The following is an 18,075-nucleotide window of genomic DNA, read 5'->3' on the forward strand; positions in this document are numbered from 1 at the left end:
ACCTTTGGCAGCAAACCGACCGATCATCTATGTCGTACTCAACAGTCACTCCGGTTTGTTACTTTCCTGTCAGTTTCGGGTGTGGATTCCCATTAAGCTGATGTTTCATATCTTTTTTTCAGTTTTGTCTGTGCATTTGTTTAATTTCTCGGCTTTTGATAAAGTTTTAACACAACTTCGTGAAAGAGCAAGTGCAAAGCTGTTTATCCACAGAGCTGCTGTTTATGCTCAACCACATTTGAATCTTTGATCCCGAAAATTAAAGACGAATATCTGTTATTTCAAGGGGACAATATTTTTCCTCTTCGTTCTGCTGGTCCTTGGCAATAATCAAACAAAATCTAAAACAGGCTGGTTGTGTGTTCACCCCGTGAACCCTAAGGAAACAAGCTGAATATCTGATTTGCTTTATTTAAATTTTAATTTATTTACAAATCCACATGAGAGCTTAAAAGAACGTACGCGTCGAAATGCAGATGTTATTAAATCCGAGTGTGTCAACAAACACATTGAACAGCTTGACCTCCTCAGCCTTTATTTAGATTTGTTTCAGTTGTGCGAGCACTTCCTGTAGCTTTAGCTGTTGCATGTATGTATAAATATTCCCAGAGTCAAACAAAATGATCATCTTTAAATGTTGCCACGGTTACCAGCGCTGTCCTCGGAAGCCCATCTGCATGCACAGTAAGTGCACAGCAAACCTATTTTGTAACTATTTCCGAATTTTCCGCCTGCAAACTATTCCAAAATTACCCATAATGCCGCAGGAGAGCAGCTTGCCCCTAACCAGAATACTGATGCGATGAGCGACCTGCAGTCTTTCCTGGGGGGCTTGTTTCTCTGGAAACAACCTTTTGTTTGTTTTAAAGATGAGGCGACGTGGCACCTGCCCCATGAATCATTAATGGATGTTGTAAACAGCCCCCCCCACACCCCCATCCGACCTCTTTTCCAGAGTTTGAACGTTTGACGGAGTTAGAGGAGTTAACATCCGCAGATGTGCAGGAGCAGCCGGAGCGCGTTCCCCGGATAAATTCATGTTTAGCTGCTTTTCTTCTCGAGTGCGTTGGAGATGTCTCCCGTTCGTTGGTTTGTGTGAATTTCAATCATATTTGGTGAGAGGATTAAGAGGGAAATTAAATTATTATTTTTCAAAGGCAAGCCTGTAATTGCTAAATGAATCACCCTCTAAGAATTCCTCTAAAGTATGTCAAAAAAAAAACCTGCGCTTAGTCTTATCGATGTGTGGTTATGGAATAAATTCCTAAAAACTGACCCGACTGAGACACAAAGGTTATTTTTAGATATGTTTGTCCTATGTTACAAATTTTAATTACCAGTACTCATAATGGTAAAAATGGAGACCTTGGGGGTTTTTTTTGTCCACTTTTAAGGGCAATTTTGGTCTTAATCTCATCCAAACACTGATGACTGGTGCTCGCTTACTGGCTTGTGCTTCTTTTCTTACCAGTTCCAGCCCTGCTTGCTGGAAGGGGAATATTTGTCCATCAGGGCCGTGAGTTTGAGCAGAGCCAGTTTCTGCAGCAGCATGAACTGGGACACTGACTGGTTCTCCACTCCCGGAGTGGTGGGCTGGGGTGACAGGCTCTGCTCGCTGCACCAGTGCCGCTGTTGGCTCCCTCTGTGGGACAGGAGAAAAACCGATGGAAAGAAACTCGTGAATCTAAAATAAATGTGGCTATTCTCCTCTTTTCCTCCTCCACCCATGAATGAATCCCTAGAACTGTTGGATCTGTCTGTCACTTGCTCACCTGGTCCGCTGTGATCTCGTCACCTTCTCGGTGCTTCGCTCCACCTCCTCCTCCGAATGCTGCACCTCCAGGTAGGTGTGACTCGGGGAGGAGGGGCAGGGGGAGGCTGCTGAGGAGCTGTGGCCAGGTGAGTCCTGGGAAGCAGAAGAAGAGGAGGAGGAGGAGGAGGAGCAGTTGTCCTCTGACAGACTTTCCGACCAGGAGGAGACCAGTTGTTGCAGGTTGCTGATCCTCTCCAAAATGCTGTCCAGAGCGGAGAAGACGTCCTGTCCCTCCAGCAGCTGGCTTAAGTCTGACTCCTCACCCATCCGTTCCACATCACTGGTACTTTCGCCGCTGCCGCCTTCGCTTACAGACAGCTGGTGATCATCGGGGACGTTGTCGTAGACACTCAGTCGATGATCCAGAGGAGCAAGAGGACGATGAACATCACACGGGAGGTCCTGATCACCGGCAGCCAGTGAGGACTTGTTGCGTCGGCAGCTACGTCGTCCCCAATAACCGTGAAAGCTCCCTGTCCTCCAGTTGACTGAGGTGTTGTCGATGATGGGGGACAGGACGGTGTATTTATGTGTGAGGGAGGTGGGGAAGGTCCCGGGTTTGTGTCCTTTGGGAATTTGGAAGACCAAACTCTCATGGAAGCTGTTGTTGTTGATCTGGTTCCTGAAGTCCTGGGTTTAACGAATATCAGGGTAACAAATTAAAGCGATGAAGACTGTTAGCCTTGCTTTAGCCAGCAAAACGACGAACCAACCTCCTCTGTTTCTGCGCAGTTCTGGCACATCCGGCTGGTGCCGCTGTTGACCCCAACACTGCTGCTGGAGCGTTTGCAGTTGCTCCTGACCCGGGTGACCGGACTGGGCGTGCTGACGGCGCTGCTGCTCTCTGATTGGCTGTTGCTGCTACTGCTGCTGACGGTGTGAGGAGACGAGGGAGAGGAGGACGTGCGGCTGCTGCTTCGGATCTGGAGGCTGGTGACAGAAACTGCATGAGGAAAACTCATTCTGTTGCCATGGTGACATCTTTCCTGCATCAGGGACTCTCAGCGGAGTTTGATTAGATTGTTAATAAATACAAATTAATGCATATGGACATTTCTGGAGATTCATCACCTTGATGGACAGCCCACCCTCTCCTCCTCCTGGACCAGAACTGGCTGGTCGCTGACCTGCTGGGTCAGGATCCGGGTGCTATTGAGCCCCGTCAACTCCCTCAGCCGTAATTGTTCCATCTTCTTCAGCAGACTGGTTCCCTTCTTCCTCGGTGGTTTTTCTGGGAAGCAGCCTTCAGCCTCCAGTAGGACGGTGGATGATCCACCAGTCCGACCAGGCGAGGGGGGTCCGCTGACGGAGGTCTTGTTTGCTGAGCAGTGGGAGGTGCTCCCGCTGGTCTCGTGGTCGTCGGTGGTGCTGGTCGTTGCTGTCGCTGAGGTGCTGCTGCTGGCATTCTCTCTGAAGCTCTGGCCTTCGCTCTCGCTGCTGCTGGAGCTGTTGATGGAGCAGATGTCGTGGTGGTCACACAGGGACGCATCACCAGGTCCGCCAGGGCTGTCAGCTGGGGAAGGGGCCTCCACCATGGAGCCGCAGCGACGCCATCGTCTCGTCCGCCTGTCAAAGGTCCAGATGGGGCTAATGGCGCAGAAGTCTTCCTCGTTTTCATTTCCCTGGAAAGAGTCACACAGAAAAAACTAAAATAAATGAATTCACAGAACGCACAGCGACACAAATCTTTAGTTGTGTTCATTTTAACCCCTTTTGGAATCTTTAAAATAAACCCGATCCTCATGTTTGGAAAACCTCAGCTGTGGCTCAGGAGGTCGCAGGTTTGATTCCCAGCCAACCCTGAAGTGTCCTTGAGCCAAATACTGAACCTTAAATTGCTTCCAAACCCACATCTACAGTGAATGAATGTGTGAATGGTTGTTTATCCATGAGGGTCAGGTGGTGTCTGGAGAAGCATTTGAGCAGATGACGGCAATCATGTCAAACAGCGTGAGGGGGGTCAGAGGTCAGCTGAAAGTACTCACTCTGCGTTTTGACCTGCGTGGCTCCAGCCTCATTTCCATACATTTGTTTAAAGTGCTTAACCTCCTGAAACAGAACAACAATGATGTTGAGAACAGACAGAATCTGAGGTCCAGGGGTCCAGTGGATGCTATCTTAGCTAATTTAAGGAAATCTTTTCATACTACAATCCGTTCTGTGCTGTTTCATACTCTACGTCAGCTGTTCTAGACAGGCTTTAGTACGTTTTAAGGGATGACCTCAGGACAAGAACCTGTGGATAAATTCAAAGATGCGAATATTTTAACTCCACTTAGCGTTACCATCAACCGAATTCTGACCTCTAAACTGAAACCCTGAAGTTCTGCGAAGGCCTCTGATCATCTGTGGGTGTCCTAACTATGATAAACGAGGTTAATGTGCATCTTTGTGCGTTTGATCAGGGGTTTTCTGTGTTCGTCACCTGCACAGTGAATCCAGAGCATCTTTATCTAGGAAGCTGTGGTCACGCTTGGCCCAGTCCACGTCGATGGGGAAGCCGCAGTCTGACAAGACAAATGAAACAATAAGAGGCTCATCTTGTGTATCCGCTCGATTTGACACCGCGGCTGGAGGACGGCCTCCTATTTACCTTTGAATAATTGCGCGTACTGAGGGAAGCCGGCTGCTCGGAGCCAGTCGCAGGCCTCTTTGGCTTCAATCTCTGCAAACAGCGAGAAGGAAAACACTGTTTGATTTAATTATAATTCTTTCTACTCACCGTATGAGAGCAAATATTTGCACCTAATCTGTGTTCTGTATATAAAGTTTAATTACATTTTCATTTGTAGGGGGGGAAAAGACTGGAGGGAGAAAAATTGGATGCGTATATAGGCTATTAATTATCCATGACCCTTGCAAGAGGCCATTTTAATTAGTGCTAATTTAGCCGAGTGTGGAGATGGCGGCGTGTGAGGGGCGAGAAACCTCTCCAAAACTCCATTTTCATTTTATCTTCTCCTGAGTCCATACATGTTTAGTATAATTTACTTACATTTAAAATGGAAATATTCAAGGTTTATGTAAATAAGGATATGTTTAAATCGGACTAAACACACAGGCAGACACATTTAACAATAGCAGACATTACAGCCTGTTTGTTTCTAATATTGGCTTTGGAAATGAGTTAAACTAGCAGAATCAGGGAATAATAAAGTAGGTTACTCTGTAATGACACCAGCTTGTTTCTCTGGATGTTGGGAAACTAATCCTGAGAAAGTGACTCTTTTTATGGCAGCCTTTAAAAAGTGCACACATTTCAAAGGGAGCTGATCATGTTCAAAGTACTCAAAAGCAAGTGAAAATTATTCCTGTACAAGTGAAAAGGACGTGACATCCTGCATCCCGCTTTGAATATCAGTGGTGTTCCTGGCATGTTGAGTGTTGTGAGTTTAAGGTCAAGTCCTGGTCCAGCAGTTGTGGAGAGAAACGAACTTCATCACAAGTGAATGAAAGAAAGAAACTGACAAAACATTTAGTTCAGACATGCTGAGATGGATGTTTGAGGACCGACAGGCAGGTAAACGTACCGTATTTTCACGACTATAAGGTGCACCTAAAACACTGAGATTTTCTCAAAAATCGATGGTGCGCCTTATAATATGGTGCGCCTTGTGTGTGGACTGAGTTCCAAAATCTGCTGTGTGCTTTTGGTGGGTGCACTACGGTAAATGCTCCGACAATCGATTAGCGGCACACCTACGCGTAAGGATCCCCTAAAATGGCGCCGGTCAAGCGAGATGCGTATGAGGCTTACTTTAAACTGCAGGCCGTCGAATATGCGGCTGAAAATGGCAATCGAGCAATCTTAGTGTTTTCGCTTTATGAGGAGGCGGCATCTCTCCATATGTGCAAGGACAACTGTTGCGCAGCGGCTGCCCGCGGATCACCAGGAGAGGGTGGCCATCTTCCCTAACCCTAACTAGGAGAGGGTGGCCATCTTCCCTAACCCTAACCAGGAGAGGGCGGCCATCTTCCCTAACCCTAACCAGGAGAGGGCGGCCATCTTCCCTAACCCTAACCAGGAGAGGGCGGCCATCTTCCCTAACCCTAACCAGGAGAGGGCGGCCTCTTCCCTAACCCTAACCAGGAGAGGGCGGCCATCTTCCCTAACCCTAACCAGGAGAGGGCGGCCATCTTCCCTAACCCTAACCAGGAGAGGGCGGCCATCTTCCGCACCTACTGCCGCGACAAGATAACCGCGCCCAGCCACATCACCAACATGGATGAGATCCTTCTGACTTTTAACATCCCTTTGACCCACAAAGTGGAGAAAAAGGGACCAGCACGGTGGCGATACGCACAACGGGACACGAGAAGTCGTCGTTCACCGTGGTTCTCGGCTGCCACGGAAACGGACAGAGCGCTGGATGGCAGAAGGCGAACACTCTTTCACAAAGACTATGAGGCAGCGGCGGGCAGGTTATGCCACCATATGCGGGTGGATTGTAGACGCATGGGCTATGATACCGTCTTCATGTATTGGAAGAGCTTTCACAAAATCAACGCTGAAGCGGAACCGGTCGGTGAGTCTGATTCAGATGATTAAGAAGAGGAATTCGGGATGTTGGACATTGAAATAGTGTAGCTGTTTAGTTCAGATTCAGAAGATGAAAACTTTGGTTTTGTGGCGGAAGAATGAGTATTTTGTTCAATAAATGTGTCGAAACTCACTGTTTTACTTCCGTTGTCATTTTTACTGTATGTTTCAGCATGCGCCTAATAATACGGTGCGCCTTATGTATGTTTTAAATACAGAAATAGCACCCATAACTGAGACTGCACCTTTTAATACAGCGAGCCTTATGGTTGTGAAAATACGGTACATGAATTTTTACAAATGCACAAGGAAATACTCAGAAATTCCTGGTAGTTAAACTATGCAGCAACAATGATGTCAACAATGACCGCAGTTAAGGTCTGACCTAATTATTTGATGTATGAGCCCATTACAGAACAAAACTGTGCACGGCGGACAATAACCATCCAGGCCTCTACGCTGCTGGTTTACGTAAGCGATGGTATCTCATTGGGGCTCCTGCACCAGTGTGACTGCAAGCAGCAGCTTCCTCTTCCCTTTTCCACATGATTTGGTCCCTGAGGAAGTTGTGATTTGGCCCCTCTGGGCCCTGATAAGAGATCTAGATGTGAGATTAACGTGGCTCCACCCTGCTAGCGCCAGGAAACTGGAGCTCGTGTCTGGATGATGGTGGCTTACGTGCTCAGAGGACATGTGTTTCAGTGTTTATGTTGGTCAGAACGTGGATTTTTCCTCCTGTGTTTTATTTTTCTTTTGAATTAGCTTTAGCAAAGACTCAAAGTTATCAAAGTCAAACCTCATGCGTCTGAGCTGCTCAGTCAGGGTTTTGCTGATGTTTTGGGGGCTTTCAAACTGATTGTACACCTCACCGAACTGCCGCATGACAGGTGTTGGTGTTGCCCCGTCCTGGGCTGTTTGAGAGCACCCCTCAAGGATTCACTGAAGATCAGAGGTATGACAGCTGTCAAAACAGGCAAACAGTGTTTCCCACTTTCTATTTGCTGTTCGCCTGATGGTCCCAAAACACCCCCCACCCCAGCCTCCGTCAGGAAACGAACAATGTCTGTGGGAGCGATGGGCCGCAGGGATGAACAGCACAGGTGAAAACTCTTCTGTAACCCTTCATTTGTGAGCTGAACCTTTGAGATAAAAATGTGCTGGAGCTGCAGTTAGCAGAGTTACATGGTTGGCGTTAAGGTACGTTTTTATAGCTATAGTTATTTGTTTTGTTGATTTAACATTATTTAAAGGCACAGTATTCAAGTATCCAGTCTATCAACAGTCCCATAAACCCCAACAACAATGAAAGCCTATTCATGCTCGAGGTTTCTTCCGGTTAAAAGGAAGTTATTCTCGGCTTGAGGGTGAGGCCCTCTATATAGATGAAATATAGATTCTATATGAACAAAGTTGAGTTGATTTATATGTATTTAACTCCAAACTAAGGCTTTCTGAGGCAGGATGTGGTTTTGACAGTTCAAAATAATCAATTTACCCTAGCCAGACCCTCCAACAATTAAAATGTGGCGGTGTTTTTTTACAGGAAGTGCTGGGAGTTGTCAAAATAAAAGCCTGCACACAGCTCAGAGAGGCTGATTGGTAATACAAATCAGTCAACCTGGGATTAATCTCTCTATATGTTAAATATCAGCCAAGATGGCACGCATGTCTCCAGAAACCAGGAAGGAAATTCGCAGAATTTGACGTTTTAAAATTTTGGTCACAATTCAGAATCTGCAAGAAAAGGAAAACTTGCATCAGAAGGAACAGCCGTGACCTTTGAGTCTCACCTACACCCAACAGAATGTGGACTCGGTTTAGCGAACCTCATTAACTATCCAGAGTTAAAGGTAAACTCAGTAGAAATTTCAATACGTGGAAGAAAAATCACTCAGTCTTGTCAAAGGGAAGAAGTTATGAATGATGCAGATGAGCGTTTCTCCGCTATTATAAACCAGCTGAAGTCATGTCAGATGTTTAGCTGAGAGGTTACAGCAGCGGAATACAGACAACATTGACGACCCGTTTAACCAGCCTCAACTAACCCGCCCCTCGCACTCACCACAGAGCCTAAACGCATCTGTCTGTGTTCACGAGTTAAAACCCAAGCACAAATTGAAATGTGGATATTAATCACACACACACACACACACACCCACACCCACACACACACTATGACTCATCCTCCGTCCGTTGGCAGGTATTGGCTCACTTGTAGCTACGGTATTTATTGCCGCCCGTTGTTGCCCTCTGTTGCTAACAACACTCCATGTCCTTCACCTCTGTGCCAGTGGCGGGGCGACGCTCCGCTGACTTCACATAAACATTCTCAGGATGCAACCAATCGAACCAACCTGAGGTCTTTATTCTAGAAAAGTCTTGGAACGTGTCTCGGGTCACCTGTGGCTGCAGAACCCTCCCTGTCCTCTGATCTCAGTCCAGCCGTTCCAGTCCTGGACCAGAGTCCTGTGTTAAGGCTACTGACTGAGATGTTCCATCACTGATGAGACACGAACATCTGTCGATTCTCAGAGAACAATTTGTATCCGTTTAAGCCTGAATACCCCTCCAAATATGACATTTCCACTAAATTACGCAGCTAAAATGACTTGAATTAATCAGGATAAAACAGACCCAGAACTGTCAGAACTGGGTTCCATTTATGTACAAATCTAAAATCATTAATCTTCTACAGACATAGAAACCTGTCATGGCTGTGCAGACAGCGAAGAGCAATCAACAACAAAGACTGAAATATACTTTCTCTTATGTTTTGATTACTTTTATTCTTTCTAAGTTTATGATGTGCAACAAGACAAAAACAACATTTGTAAATTCTTGCAGTGACAAGAAGGAAAAAAATCATAAAAGCACCTAAACAAGTTGAAAATGTATTCAATGAAGTCCAAAAATGCCTCCATAAAAGTCAGTCAGTGAAGAAATTAAATGAAGGAAGGAAACAGTACTTAAAAGTCACTCAGTTAATTGAAAATGATAGATTTTGTACCATTTGTTTTCTGAACAAAACAAATATAAAAACTGCTCTTTAAACCCTTTTCTGTGTTTCAATTGGGTTTTGATTTGGGTTTTAGAAGGCTGAACAACTACTGTATTCCCTCAAACTACTCTTGCCCTTGGCTGCACCAGGAGCTTTGCCTCCTTTGTTGTGGGCTAAGGTGATTGATCGCACAACTGTCACAACTTTCCCTTTTTTTCTTAAGTTTAGTTATTTGGCTGAAACTTGCTGCAGTAAATAAAAACATCATTACGGGAAACCTTTTCTTCATCTCACTGCTATAATCTAATCACTAAAAAAAAGTGATTCTTCAGAAGGGTCGAACATTTGATCTTCAGGAGTTTGATTTCCCTCCGACTGATCCGGTGCTAATAAGAACCCACTCACATTCACGGCGGTTCCTACGCTTTTCATCGAGATGAAAAAAGACTTTTATTCCAGCAGAATTCAAGAATACATTTGTGATGCGTCCTGGCCCACGGCCTTCGGAAAACAAAGAACAGTCAGTGAAAGCCAGAATAACTCAAATTCCCAGTTTCCATCTATCTCCCTTGTAAATGGTGGAACCATTGATTCCACCAATATTCCAGTCATTTCAGATAAATCTGTTTTAAAATAACTCAGCCACGAGCGGATGTGACTTTCATAAGTCGCTAAGAGGCCATTTTCTTCTCCGTGCCATGTTAATCAGGTTCTAATGAAATACCACTCATTATGCTAATTAACCAATCAGCTCCTTAATGAATGTCATCAAGCACCAATAGCCAATTGTCATCAGAAAGAAGCTAGGCGACGTTCCGAGGTGAGGAATTTCATTATCTCCACATCTGTCACACATGAGCAGGAAGGGAACGTATACTCACTTGTGATCAACATGTCTCTGAAGTCAGGAGGACACTAACAAACTTCCCATGCTAAACGCTGAAAACGGAGTGTTAGTGGATTAAATCCCGCAGGTGAAATCAGGCAGTAAATCCAGCTGTGCTCGTCATGGTGGGCATCGTGTTAATGAAGTCATTGTTGAAGATTTCCCCTCACCACTCCCCTTCCTCTGGCCCAGACCGGACCATCTGCAACACGAGGGGTGGAGGGGCGGTATCCTAAAAATAAACCAAGGGGGGAAACTTGGTCAAATTAGCTAAAGAGAAGAGACTCGGTGGGGTAGAAAAACCTGAAATCAGGCTGGATAAACGAGCTGACCCTCACAGGAAGGGCAGAGATGATGGCACAGGATCTGAGTTCAGTGGTGACAGCGTGAATAGCACTTAGAACATTCAAATCAGTGTTGTCCTCCATATCACCACCCACCCAGGTTGAAGAAGGAGGAAGAAAAATATCCCAGTTCTCGCTCACTTGTCACCTTCCACAAGTTACATTTTTACAGGACTTCGGAATAAAGCCACTTCAGATGAAGTGGAAAGCCGAGATCCGAGTGAGGAGGATAAAAATGCCTAACAGGCTGCGACACTTCAAGGTTTCATCTTGGCTCAGTCTAAAGAATGCCATTAGCGTTAATAGCCTTCCATTTAATGCGTAGGTGTTTGATTATGGGATTTTAAATGTGAATAACTCCCTCGAAGGAGAGCAGAGTCGCTGCCGTGATCCGCATCATTAATTTACAAGTGGAGGAGAGAAAGAACGATAGAGAGAGAGCGAGGGCGTAAACAAGTAACCAACTTCTTCACAGTTTCTAGCAAGATTTCTGATGATTTGGGCTACAGGTTATAAGACATTAACTGTACGGAGAACAAAACTGTGCATTTCAAATGCTATATGATGCCCCGTTCCTAACTTTAACAATGTCTTTTCAGACCAAAAAACAGACCTGACTCTTGGTTCAGACTTTGGTCCTGACTCTGAGGTATAAAAAGACCTTTCAGTTTGAATTAAACCACAAGCTGAACCCATTAGCGTTGCTCCCAACATCTTTAAGGCTACTGGGAAATGTAGGCTAAATAGAGCAAACACCATTGTAGGCCACACCAAGGTTCCAGGTACTGAACAATTCCAGGTAAATGTCAGGTGGGTTCAGCCGGTGTACCCGATAACAGCAGATGGGAGAGGATGTCAGATTAAAGCACGTTAGCGAACACGAGTGTGTTCAGAGTCTGAACACATCCCAAAGAAAGTTTGTGATGTGTCGACTGTAGAAGATACAAGTGAATCTCAGAGCTTGACCCCTAGGTCTACTAACAAAGCAGGCGCTGTGTGTGTGTGTGTGTGTATGTGTGTGTGTAAAGGTTACAGAAGGCTGTGTTTCCTCTTCCCAAGCAAGAGCCTCACAGGCGTCAGAGGAGGAAGAACCAACAATACTCTCAGCGGATGGGAGTTTCTTTGTGTGTGTGTGTGTGTGTGTGTGTGTGTGCTGTTTATTTGTGATATGGATAAAGGCTGTTTGGGTATGAGAGGAAGGCAGCCACAGTAGAGAACGCTGACACGAAGGATCATCTCAGCCATTTGGTTGCATGTTCTGGGGTGTGTACCAGTTTAACTTTAGCTCTGTATGAATGTGTGTGTGTGTGTGTGTGTGTGTGTGTGTGTGTGTGTTTGTGGTCTCCAGCCTCGGAGGCTTCAGGGCTGGTATTTCCGATGCAGTGGGACAGGAAGTGTCCGGCTCTCTTGAACTCAGTCCCTCCCACTGATCCGCACACACAGGACATCAGAGTCCTCCTGAACCTACAGTAAAAAGTTTATTGTTGTATTTATTGATCCATCACTCTCAAATCAATCATGACCTGACCATCAAAAGAAGGTAGTCCCATCTGCGTCCCATTGTACCAACAATATTTCAATGTGGTCTTATTGGCCGACTGGTCTCTGGGTGTATAGTTCTGGGGTCCTTGATCTGAAATACACCCCAAACTGGACACCTCGCTCAAACACCAGTTACAGTCTTTGTTATCCTGCTGAGTCACTTGAACTCTCTGCACAAGTCCATCTGCACTGGTTGATGCCCACTATAAATAAAATGTTCCATGTTCTTTTGTTCTGGGTGACAAACGGAAACTCGAGGACATTGCCAAGGGTCAGCGGATCCTCTGGCACCAGGTTCACAGATGATATTACCAGCTTTCAGCAGAATTGTTTTTCTAGAAATTCCTCTGAACTGCAGACTCGGACACTCGGGCGGTGTGTTGGACCAGTCCAAGTAAACAGTGATGATGGGAACAAAGTAAACCCGGAGTGACTCCTTGGGACAATCTCAGTGTAAAGTAAATTCCATTTAAACCAAGTCTGAGCAAGATTTACTTCACTTCTACCTGGTAATTTGTCCCAGATGTCCCACCTCATTGCCGTGTGTCCTGGAAAACTGTTTTTTTTAATGTTTTTTCCTTCGAATGTCATTTCCTGCCTAACAAAGCTTTACCTGTTCCCTTAGAGCCGCCTTGTGTTGAAAGGCCTTGATCTTCAAAATTCCGTTTTCCTATTGTTGCCATTATTCAAGTTTCATGCTCTGCAACGGGAACTTGGAACGCTTAAAAGATGTTCCTTCTCTTGTTTAGTTTTGGGTGGATGACTGTCGGTAAAACCATCTGGGATGAGACAAAATCAAAAGTCTTGTATTTCTAGCGTGCAAGAAAATCGTGTAAAAGGAGGGACGACTCCAGTTGCCCTCCATCAAACCGAGTTCCCAAATTTAGCTTCACGTTTCTGCCCTGTCATATGGCTAATGCGACCTCTTTAAAGTTCAGTTCATTGCAGTACCATGCTAGCAGACATGCTAACGTTTACTGGCATTCGTCGGGATATTTCTGATCATACAGAAAGGAAAGAGAGGTGAGCCAGCATGGCTGACCTCTGGGATTTCCCCTATCTGAGTGGAGTGCCGTGCACTTTTGTTTGCCAGCACATGCGTGAACTCATTGTTTTTGAAGTGTCGCACAACCCCCGACTCTTTGGAGAGTATCTGGAAAACAGATTACCGCGGCCTCGCGCCCAACCAACTTCTGAAGAACATTTGAAAAGTTTTTCTCGTGAATTGACGGTAACATTTCAAAAGTTTCATTTATTTTCGCGGCTTTAAATATGCACATATCGGCGTAATTAAGCAGTCACAGCAGTGGGTCGTCCTGATTCTGTGATCAAAACAGCAGCACAAAAGTCTCAAAGAAGGTTTCCGAGACTGTGAATCACTGCTTGTGTGTCGAAACTTACTGACGCTACTTAGCATTCAACTCCCAACTTCCAATTACTTGGGTTGGGCCAAATTCACCCTTGCCGGTCCCTCCCCGGGGGTCTATAAACCTTTGATGGGAACAACAGCGGATAACTCTGGAACGAGGGGAAATTAGGCCACTTTGTTTCTGGTGATTCATAATCCACTTCAGTAACAGGCAGCCATGTTTAATCAGCACACATTTAATACACACTTGTCACAGTCGCACTAAAGTGTGTGCAGTTTTATTGGTGATACTGGTGAGTAATGATGGGGCAGGGCCGAGCTGGACTACCAGACAAGACTTTTCCAAATTTTGGACAGACCTTTGGAATGTGTGTCTGCCTTGATCTTTCTTCCTGGGCACCCTTTAGATAAGGCTCATTGGAATTATTGTTTTCTTTCCGTGTGTCTTTTTGTTGCTTCTTCTCTTAACGGGACCTCAACCTGTACAGTGCTGTACGTTTTTTGGGAGATGCTAATTTCCCTAAAAGTACTCTGATTATGATTCTGATGATTCTGACTTACGATCTGTGGACTTTTCTTGCCTAAATCTTCCTCCGAAATTCGACAATTACACACAAACAATGTTTGAAAAACTCAGTGTAAAGATTTGCACGTGAAAAAAAACAACTTTACTGCTGGGATATAAGGCTAGCTGCCGCTAACATCTGGCCTCTAGCCACATTGTACGTAGTGACAGCAATATGCGACCTAAATACCTTTGCAAATGACCATCAGATTGGTGATTTAAAGCTTTCTGGATATTGATGGGTTGTGTGTCCAGAGTCGGGTTTATCCAGGCTACTCTCTGACACGTGTTGTGCTTCCTGCTGTGAAGCGTCTGTAATCGATCTCTGGGTGTCCTACTGAGCATAATGAGGAGTGCCGGGACCGAGCGAGCCGAGCCAGCAGGTACGTTTGGAGGAACAATGAAAACACACACATTTCCACCCTAATTGCAGCAGAGAGCCACACGCTAAGCTTTGGGGCTGTAATCTCTCTGACATTTGCCTGTAATGCCAGACTTAATAATACGGACCCTTACCCACCGCTATCGGATCAATACTAATATCAGACTCTGAAAGTTCAGAACTCTTTAACGAGCACAATCATATCTGGAATCAATAAGCACAACAGAAGGATGTTGCTTTATTTGTTTTTTTCATCTACAGGTGCGGACACACTGCTGACAGCTGTTTGGACACCCCCCCCCGCTGGGCAGGTAGAGCTCTGGGGACCACAAGTTCACGCGTACGTGCACTCAGTTTATCATAACACAACAAAACAGGCCATATTTGCAACTGGAACACTGGTCAGGATAGGGAAATGTTGCTTGTGTTTCCTGTATCCATCAGACTAGCCTAGCTTTAGCACGTGTCCAGCAGCACTTTAGAGGAGCCAGCACACGCCGTTACCTCTCTAGCCTTGACCCCACTCGCACGGTGCACGCACCCCTGAGGGGGAAGCAGAGCCTCCACCTTCTGCTTGTGTTTCCCGGCTCTGGTTGGGAAGCACAAACCGAGAAACGCGTCGCCGAGAAATCAGCCGCCAGCACGTTGTGAAAACAGGGCAGCGCGCCGAAGGCTGAAAAATTAGACACACCGCATGTAGGCTAGCAGAAACTGGGCGGAACAGAGTGATTGGAGCCGAAGACGGACCCTGAGGAGGAAAGTGATGAAGCTCAGATCTTCACAGGGAGAAGAGGCTGCAAAACTGTTGGATTGCTACAAACAGACGAGATCATCGTGAGTTTAAGCCTATTTTCAGCAGAACTCCCAGATAAGTGTTGGAGAAAGTTTGGCTTATATGTAAAAACACACTTGATCGTGACCCCCACCATGGCCTGCAGACATTAAGGTCACGGGGGTTGAAGTTGTCGCAACCTTTTGATCTTCCAGGAAAACAACTCCAGGTTTTGTCAATAAATGAGTTTCTGATCACACCTGAGTGGAACCAGAACTCCTTGCTGCTCAGCAACGGCGCCTGCAGCGCTAATGTTGATAGCATTTGAAATGTTTCTAAAAACTCCTCTTCAGGGAGCTAATTATATGTTTATAGAGAACAAAGATTTGAAACCGTGGTGGCGGATAATCGCCGCAAACTGAAGCTAATTACTGTTAGCATCCATTGGAACACATGCCTGCTTGTTAGAAGACGCTTTATACATGTGGTCCATTTAGGACTCAAGGACAAAGTTCAGGAGAAGATGGACCATTTGAGGGGAAAGAAAAGTAATATTCTCCTTTGACACAGGTTGAAAACTGAATCCAAGCTCTCACAAATGCAGTTGGCGTCTCCGTCTCCCGCGAGCCACTCGCTGAGGGATCCTCAGAGAGGAAACGCTGAGGCCACCGGAGGCAAACGCTTGTCAGCATTTGGCGAAAATGCTGAGCAACACAGAAAGAAGGAGTTCCATCAACTCTGCATTAAAGAATCAATGTGGAGAAAAGGAGGAAGGCTGAAAGATTGAGAGAAGAACAGAGGGAAAATGAGAGGCGCCGACTTTTTCTGTCAGAGCTGCAGCTAAAATGAAGGTGAAACCAATCGTCTGGTTGCTGAAACTTTTATTAAAGCTACAGTTCACGTCCATCTTTACAGTAACAGACCTTTTTTCTTCTGCTTGAGCCAAACTTTGTTACAGGTATATCAGATGTTTAACTTGCCGAATGTGGCAATTTTTTCCATTTAAACACCAGTTGACCAGCTGCTGGTGCCCATTGTGGCCGTTCTGGTGCTAACATGCCCCCTGCTGGTAGAGACCGACACTACCGCACGTGCTTCAGAACAACAAAAGTTAATTTATTTATTATGTAAAATTAAAGATACAATGCCATGTTTGTCTTCTATAGTGAGAAAAACTAAACTAAATACATTTTCAGATGTTACAGTGGGCTAACTTAACGTTTTCTTCTTTTCATATGGCCGATTTACGTTAACTCCTTCTTGTTTCACAGAACTGTAATCCAGAAACTCTAGATAACAAAATCCTTTTTGTGCCCCACCCTGCAGCAGCAAACAGTGGGAATCACAACACACACATGTACATGCTGAACGTGGTGGGAATCTGTATCATCGCACTCAGCTGAGTCTGAAATCAGGGCTGCTGGAGCTCTCTGTCTCCATCTCTGTCTCTGTCTCTATCTCTGTCTCTGTCTCTATTTCGTATCAAAATTAGCATTTCGAAAAAAGACAAAATTATTTTTCACTTCCTGTGTGGGTCCTTGTCAGGTTATGCTGATGTCCTGGCCCGATGAAAAGGAGAAAGGGAGCAGGTGTGGAGGACGGAAGCTCATTTGGCTTCGTACTTGTACTCCAGCTCAGAGGTCTCAGGTGGGTCACGTCAAATGTCGGCTCAGACATGCTACACAACCACAATCACTCAGCTAACGGCTAACCTGCTAGCAGTCTAGCTGATAAAAGAGCACCTATTAAAAGTTTTTCTTTTCTCTTTAATGATGGGTGGATGGATGGATGGATGGACTGACTGACTTATTAATTGATTGATTAAATAATTGAGTGATAATTTTCTGTATCGCTGTTGCCGTGTTCTCTTTCACCCCAGACTCCTCCTGTATATTATCGGAGCTTATCATCCATCATATCTCCAACATCTTCCCGGCCTGTCACACAGCTGCTTCATCCGACACTTCACGGCTACACACCACCTCTTTACACCTCCCTTTCCAAACCCTCCTGTTTCACATCTCCTCTCCTTTATCTCTTCCTAGCTACCTTCTGATCTTCCTCTCTTCTGTTCTCTCTTTATCTCCCTCTATGCTGTGCCCGTCTCAGGACCACCCGGCCTTCTCTCTCTGTCTCTCTCTCCACCCCCTCTCTTCCACCATGTGATGAGGAGCCCAGGTGGCGTGATGGATTTCAGTCAGGACAGGAATAGTTTCCTCCCAGAATGGATTCTGCTGGATAAGCAGGTCAGATGAAGTTGGCATCTGGAGAAAACAGCTGACAAGAAGCTATGAAAGGAGCAAAAGCTTGAAAACAGGCAGAAGAACGTCAGCGAAGCAAGGGGGAATAAACTATTAGCTCAGGAGTAGCTCTGAAAAGAGAGGGGGGGATCTAAATCAAAGCCACTTTATCTGACAAGTATGATAAATGTGCAGGAATATGCCTCCGAGGCAGCGGAGCAGAGTGGCTGGCACCCCGCGGAGCTTCATTGTACATGACTTATGAGGGAGAATCACACACTTACAGGAGCCCGAAGGTGGTCCTTTGGGTCCAGGGACCTTCTGACCGGACCCCACGGCGGCTGAAGGTGAGCTAACCTCTGATGTGTTCATCTTTTCATACGATAATGAAATCGCGCCTCATTCCGCAGAATCCACCCACTGATGCCTCCGCTCCCCCAGCTCCCTCCTTCCGTTTTAATCAACGTCACACCGGCAGAAACGACCGCCGGCATTCAGACGTCAGCTCGCATCAAGAATCGAGCAAGAATTCCAGGTTCCCCGAAACCGGCGTCGCCAAGCCTCTCGAGGTTATGAGGACGGATGAGACGCCCAGCTTCATCTGTGGATGAATTTAAGTCACAT

The 18,075-nt window shown here is 45.8% G+C and overlaps 1 protein-coding gene across 3 annotated transcripts in view; it reads right to left on the bottom strand.

The window, feature by feature from the left end:
- Positions 1-18,075, bottom strand: part of si:dkeyp-23e4.3 (rho GTPase-activating protein 7) — a 36,062-nt gene that overhangs the window by 5,712 nt on the left and 12,275 nt on the right. Inside the window, exons 1-8 of one of the 3 annotated variants that reach the window (XM_057054398.1) lie at positions 10,233-10,497; positions 4,407-4,502; positions 4,239-4,320; positions 3,799-3,862; positions 2,885-3,435; positions 2,527-2,743; positions 1,773-2,443; positions 1,469-1,642 (exon numbers count right to left, since the gene is read on the bottom strand). In XM_057054398.1, coding sequence (XP_056910378.1) covers positions 1,469-1,642; positions 1,773-2,443; positions 2,527-2,743; positions 2,885-3,435; positions 3,799-3,862; positions 4,239-4,320; positions 4,407-4,502; positions 10,233-10,245 — 1,868 coding nt within the window. In that variant the 5' untranslated portion in view covers positions 10,246-10,497. Of the gene's footprint in view, positions 1-1,468; positions 1,643-1,772; positions 2,444-2,526; positions 2,744-2,884; positions 3,436-3,798; positions 3,863-4,238; positions 4,321-4,406; positions 4,503-10,232; positions 10,498-18,075 lie in introns of those variants that run through there. The other 2 variants (XM_057054399.1, XM_057054397.1) reach the window with 2 other exon arrangements.

The sequence above is a fragment of the Takifugu flavidus genome, chromosome 14, assembly GCF_003711565.1.
Source record: "Takifugu flavidus isolate HTHZ2018 chromosome 14, ASM371156v2, whole genome shotgun sequence".
Lineage (NCBI taxonomy): Eukaryota > Metazoa > Chordata > Actinopteri > Tetraodontiformes > Tetraodontidae > Takifugu > Takifugu flavidus.